The 6,765-nt window shown below is 44.9% G+C and overlaps 1 protein-coding gene across 7 annotated transcripts in view; it reads left to right on the top strand.

Moving 5' to 3' along the window:
• Nucleotides 1-2,867: 2,867 nt before the first annotated feature.
• lrrc69 (leucine rich repeat containing 69) overlaps nucleotides 2,868-6,765 on the top strand; it is a 36,690-nt gene continuing 32,792 nt past the window's right edge. For all 7 annotated transcript variants that reach the window (XM_033020147.1, XM_033020145.1, XM_033020149.1 and 4 more), the window contains exons 1-2: nucleotides 2,868-3,072; nucleotides 5,119-5,245. In XM_033020147.1, coding sequence (XP_032876038.1) covers nucleotides 2,896-3,072; nucleotides 5,119-5,245 — 304 coding nt within the window. In that variant the 5' untranslated portion in view covers nucleotides 2,868-2,895. The remainder of the gene's footprint in view (nucleotides 3,073-5,118; nucleotides 5,246-6,765) is intronic.

Below are 6,765 nucleotides of genomic sequence, written 5' to 3'. Positions count from 1 at the left end.
TCTGTGCCAACCAAACATCCACTGCATCGACACTACACAAACCCCATTTTATTCTCCCCAGATGCCTATCGACTCGGCCCACCGAGTCCGTGCCGACCAGCGATCATCCCGTACACTAGCGCTCTCCTACACACGAGGGACAATTTTACAATTTTGTACCAAAGCCAATTAATTTACAAACCTGTACGTCATTGGAATGTGTGAGGAAACTGGAGATCTCAGAGAAAACACACGGCGTCACGGGGAGAAGATCCAAACTATGTACAGACGGCACCCGTAGTCAGGATCGAACCTGGGTCTCTGGCGCTGTAAGTAGGTATGTTGCAAAGCCTACCTGAAGCGTCGCTGAAAATCTGTCGCTGCGGGTGTGCGCGATTTTGGCGCCGTTTAGAGGGGGCGGGTTTAAAACGCGATTTTCTCTAGGCTGTTCAAATCGAAGATGTTCAGCCTAGGTAATTATTAACGAAAAATCGCTGGAAGACCCCGTCGCAAAAGCTATTATTAGTTTTAAAGGCCACGTATAATAGTTATAGTAGTTTAAAAATCAACCTCTAAACCCGCGAACACCAGCAACCGCAGGGTCTCATAAAGCAAATAATTGAAGGTATGCTGTATATTTTTACATTAAAAAGGGCTTCTAAAGATCCCTTTATACAAAGTTTAATATTGCGAGTAGCTCATTTTGGGCCCATTATATCCCGCAGTATTTTTCTCGGCATTTGAGGCACAAATCTACCGCAATGTGAACGTTCTAAACCAGCGCGTTCCACAGGGACCCACTAGAAAGCTGATTTAAAATGGGCATTTATTTACAGCAATTAAACACTAAATTCCTTCCATTTGGTCTATAAATTAATGTAAATGAGATTTAAAAATCATGTTTTATTGTGAATTATTTGTGAATATTATTTGGACATTTAGGCTATTTAAAAATGTTAATCATTTATTAAGAAATGGATAGATGTTTAGATCTAGTAATTGAAGTCTGAAATTAGCTACAATTAGGTAACTAACTAATTATATGCTTTAATTTCAGGTCATCCAAGTAAGATAATTTTATATTTGTTTCAGAATGCTTCAATCTATGATAACTGAAAATTTCATTCAGTTCTCTTAATTTTTAAGAAAGTTATGGGCTTTTGACTGTTCACGATCACAGCTTTTTTGTTATGTCCATAGAAAATCAATAGGGAGCAAGATGCTCATTTCCCAGTATGAAAATGGCCATAACTTTTTAAATACTTGAGATATGAAAGTGAATTAGGTGTCAAATTAAACTTATTTTTATGCTTTATCTGATGGGATAAATTGCAGACTAGATTTTTAAAATCTCAAAATTTTGTAACATTGCTACTGTAAGGCAGCAACTCTACCACTGCACCACTGTGCTCCCTTGGCACTCCAGTACTTTGTGTTTTATTTAGAGGGATAGACAATAATTGTTTGCTTTGCTCACAATGTCTACATCCCACGAACAAGTAAATTTAAAAAAAAAAGTCCTACGTATGTTGCAGTTGACAATTATGTGCTTATTTGCAGTAGCTTCACAATATTAGAAACAGAAAAATAGTTGCAGGATTAGACCATTCAGCACTTCGAGCCAGCACCACCATTCAATATGATCATGACTGATCATCTAAAATCAGTATCCCATTCCTGCTTTTTCCCCATATCTATTGATGTTTTTTTAGCCCTAAGAGCTAAATCTAACTATCTCTTGAAAACACCCAGTGAATTGGCCTCCACTTCCTTCTGTGGCAAAGAATTCCACAGATTCGCAACTCTCTGGGTGAAGACATTTTTCCTGATCTCAGTCCTAAATGGCCTACCACTTATTCTTAAACTGTGACCCCTGGTTCTGGACTCCCCCAACATCGAGAATTTCTTTCCTGCATCTAGCCTGTCCAATCCTTTAAGAATTTTACATGTTTCTATAAGAATCCCTCTCATCCTAAATTCTCGTGAATACAGGCCCAGTCGACCCATTCTTTCCTCATAGGTCAGTCCCGCCAACCTGGGAATTAATATGCTGAACCTACGTTGCACTCCCTCAATAGCAATGATATCATTCCTCAAATTAGGAAACCAAAATTGCACACAATACTCCAGGTGCTGTCTCACCAGCCCTGTACAACTGCAATAGGACCTCCAAGATCCTAAACTCAAATCCTCCTGCAATGAAGGCAGCGAAGAAGCCATTAGCTTTCTTTACTGCCTGCTGCACCTGCATGCTTACTTTATTGTTCAATAGGAGCACAAGAGCTATGGAGGTAAGCAGGTAACAGAAGTACATTTAAGTTGGTAGACACAAAATGCTGGAGTATCTCTGCTGAGTTGCTCCAGCATTTTGTGGAATTGTCTGCCTCAGAGGGCGGTGGAGGCAGGTTCTCTGGATGCTTTCAAGAGAGAGCTAGATAGGGCTCTTAAAAATAGCGGAGTCAGGGGATATGGGGAGAAGGCAGGAACGGGGTACTGATCAGCCATGATCACAATGAATGGCGGTGCTGGCTCGAAGGGCCGAATGGCCTACTCCTGCACCTATTGTTTATTTTGTGTCTACCTTTGATTTAAACCAGCATCTGCAGTTCTTTCCTAGTACATTTAAGTAGATGGATTTAGAAAGGCTTTTGTAGATTTGGGAAATACTTGACACTAGGACACTGTTAAAAATTGGATAATCGAGGGATTTGGGACACAGCTTTTTGTGTCTATCTTTGATGAGTGATGGGACGGGACTGCAGGTTGGTCCACCGGCCGCTAGAGGGGGTGCGCTCCGACGGTCGGAGGGGGCGGGCCTGGAGGACCGGGTGACGGTGACGGGCTGCAGCTCGACCCTCCGGCCGCCAGAGGGGGCGCGCCCCGCCGTCGCCATGGAGACGCGGCGGCCGCTGGGCCATGGCGGACTCGCTGGTGCTGCGGGCGCTGCGGGGCAACGCGCGGCACCTGGACCTGGGCGGCAAGAAGCTGCGGCGGGTGCCGAAGGCGGTGGGCCGGCTGCAGGCGCTGACCCGGCTCCAGCTGAGGAATAACCTCATCACCGAGCTGCCGGCGGAGCTGCAAGCACTCGACAACGTAAGGGGGGGGGGTGGGGAAGGAGAGATAATGCAGTGGGGGGGCAGGGCCGCCATTACCGGCCGCTCCCGAAGCCGCACCCCTCTAATCGCATAAACCCCGCCCATTGTCCAGGACCACGCCCCTCTATTTACATTAACCCGGACCACGCCCACTCTACATAAACCCCGCCCATTGTCCAGGACCACGCCCCTCTATTTACATAGACCGGGACCACGCCCACTCTTTACATAAACCCCGCCCATTGTCCAGGACCACGCCCCTCTATTTACATTAACCCGGACCACGCCCACTCTACATAAACCACGCCCATTGTTCAGGACCACGCCCCTTTATTTACATGAACCCCACCCATTGTCCGGGACCACGCCCCTCTATTTACATGAACCCCACCCATTGTCCGGGACCACGCCCCTCTATTTACATGAACCCCACCCATTGTCCGGGACCACGCCCCTCTATTTACATAAACTCGGACCACGCCCTCCCACCTCTTTGCATAAACCTCGCCATTTGTCCACGACCACGCCCCTCTATTTACATGAACCCCACCCACTGTCCGGGACATAGAAACATAGAAAATAGGTGCAGGAGTAGGCCATTCGGCCCTTCGAGCCTGCACCACCATTCGATATGATCATGGCTGATCATCCAACTCAGTATCCCATCCCTGCCTTCTCTCCATACCCCCTGATCCCTTTAGCCACAAGGGCCACATCTAACTCCCTCTTAAATATAGCCAATGAACTGGCCTCAACTACCTTCTGTGGCAGAGAATTCCACAGATTCACCACTCTCTGTGTAAAAAATGATTTTCTCATCTCGGTCCTAAAAGACTTCCCTCTTATCCTTAAACTGTGACCCCTAGTTCTGGACTTCCCCAACATCGGGAACAATCTTCCTGCATCTAGCCTGTCCAACCCCTTAAGAATTTTGTAAGTTTCTATAAGAACCCCCCTCAATCTTCTAAATTCTAGCGTGTACAAGCCGAGTCTATCCAGTCTTTCTTCATATGAAAGTCCTGCCACCCCAGGAATCAGTCTGGTGAACCTTCTCTGTACTCCCTCTATGGCAAAAGAGGGGACCACGCCCCTCTATTTACATAAACCCCAGCCCACTGTCCTGGACCACGTCCCTCTATTTGCATATACCAGACCACGCCCTTCTATTTGCATAAACCCACGACCACGCCCCTCTATTTACATGGTCCCGCCCACGGCCCTTCAGTTACAAACCCCGCCCACTGAATACCTAAACTTGCAGACTTTGATGCCCCATGGCGTTGTGAGCTTCTCGTCAATAAAATGCAATTTGAGGAGGGTTTTTTTTTCCCTTCAGCAGTCTCGCAAGGTAAGAATGGTTTGCATGAGCTCCAGCAATGTGAACTCAGAGTGTCGACGACGCCTAGGTTGGTCAGAAGATGATTGAATTGAAAGAATGGGGTATGATGGACGTAAATTGTGCTGCCACTAAATCGAAGAGGCTGATTATAATTAGACTAAATATGACGTACTTTTAGAAAGGGGACGAGGAGGAATTTGTAGGGAGGAACTGCAGATGCTGGTTTCAATCGAAGGTAGACACAAAATGCTGGAATAACTCAGTGGGACAGGCAGCATCTCTGGAGGGAAGGAATGGGCAATGTTTCGGGTCAAGACCCTTCTTAATTTCTTTAGTCAGAGGGTGTTGAATCTGTGAAATTCATTGCCACAGAAGGCTGTTGAGGCCAACCAAGTCAAAGGATATTTTTAAGGTGGAGATTGATAGGGTCTTGATTAGTACCGGTGTCAGGGGTTATGGGGAGAAGGCAGGAGAATGGGGTTGAGAGGGGCAGATAGATCAGACATGATTGAATGGGGGAGCAGACTCAACGAGCCAAATGACCTAATTCTGCTCTTATCACTTATGAACTTATAAGTAAGACCTGGACATTGGGAATTGTTACCCAGGAATCAATGTTGCAACAGATTGTTTGGCATCTCTAGTGACAATGACAGTTTCAAAATGTTTCAAAATACATGGGAAATCTTTACATCTGTTTTATAGTTGACTGATCTCAACCTGGGAAATAACTCACTTGAAGCACTTCCAGAAGTTCTGAAGCATCTAACACAATTAAAGAAGCTACATCTGTTTGGTAACAAACTAGGCAATTTGTCACCAAGTGTGTTAGGTAAATATAACAAATACTCCCACTTCATACATTTTTTTTACTATATTATTTCATTATAACATTTAGTTTGTATTATTTTGTTAATTATTAAACATTACACTATATGATAAATTTCCCATAGAAATAAGGAACTGCAGATGCTGGCTTACAAAAGAAGACATTAAGTAACTCAGCGGGTCAAGCAGCAACTCAGGAGAACATGGACAGATAATGTTGTCGGAAGGTTTAAACCGAAGATAGACACAAAATGCTGGTGTAACTCAGTGGGACGGGCACCATTTTTTTGTAAACTAGTATCTGCAGTTCCTTGTTTCTACAACTGAATAATCAGTTAGTGAACTCTCATGACAGTCATGTTATGAAAAGGGAAGCTAAAAGTAGAGTATCACGAATCACTAGAATCAAGATGTCGTTTCCCAAGGTTCCTCCCTACTATACCTCAAGATTACTCCTGGATAGAGTGGATGTGGAGAGGATGTTTCCATCAGTGGGAGAGTCTAGGACCAGAGGCCATAGCCTCAGAATAAAAGGACATACCTTCTGAAAAGGGATGAAGAGTGAATCTGTGTAATTCAATGCGACAGACAGGCCAAGTCAATTAAGACGGAGATTGACAGATTAATGATTAGTACGGGTGTCGGGTTGTGGGGAGAATGCAGGAGATTGGGCTTGAGAGGGAAAGATAGAATAGCCATGATTGAATGGCGGCGTGTACTTGATGGGTCGAATGGCCTAATGCTGCTCCTACAAATTATGAACTTATTACAATCCTGTTAAAGTTTAGTGTCATCAAAAACTTAGATTTTTCATGTAAATTTCAAATTTTGTTCTTACTACACTTGACTTTTTTCAACGGGCTCTTTTCCTGTAACATCTGTTCCTAATGATGCTTACTAGCTGTAAACAAAATTCCTCAGAACAATCTGCTAATTTGTGAGTGTAACAGAACCCCTGAAAATGTTGGAGAAGCGAGTGTTCCTTGTTTGCTCCAAAGCACAAGATGATCTTCTGTGATGTTGGAAACAGTGAGTCAGAGGGCACTGTCTGCTTCTTGGCGTAGGCAATGTCCTGCTGGAAAACGATGCCAAATTAGTTTAGACTCGAGACACAGCATGGAAACAGGCCTTTCGGCACACCGTGTCCACGCCGACCATCGATCGCCCGTTCGCACTAGTTTTATGTTGTCCCACTTTCTCATCCACTCCCCCAAGCACTAGGGGTTATTGCCAGGGGCCAATTAACCTATAAACCTCCATGTCTTTAGGATGTGGGAGGAAGCCAGAGCACCCAGAGGAAACCCACAAGGTCACAGGGAGAACGTGTGAACTCCACACAGAGAGCAACTGAGGTCAGAATCAAGATTTTAGACTTTAGAGATACAGCGTGGAAATAGGCCCTTCGGCCCACCGAGTCCGCGCCGACCAGCGATTATCCCTAGCACTATCCTACAAACTAGGGACAATTTACAGAAGTCAATTAACCGACAAACCTGTTCATCTTTGGATGGTGGGAGGAAACCG

Source organism: Amblyraja radiata, chromosome 4 (genome assembly GCF_010909765.2).
Source record: "Amblyraja radiata isolate CabotCenter1 chromosome 4, sAmbRad1.1.pri, whole genome shotgun sequence".
Lineage (NCBI taxonomy): Eukaryota > Metazoa > Chordata > Chondrichthyes > Rajiformes > Rajidae > Amblyraja > Amblyraja radiata.
This window is presented reverse-complemented; position numbering and strand designations above follow the sequence as displayed.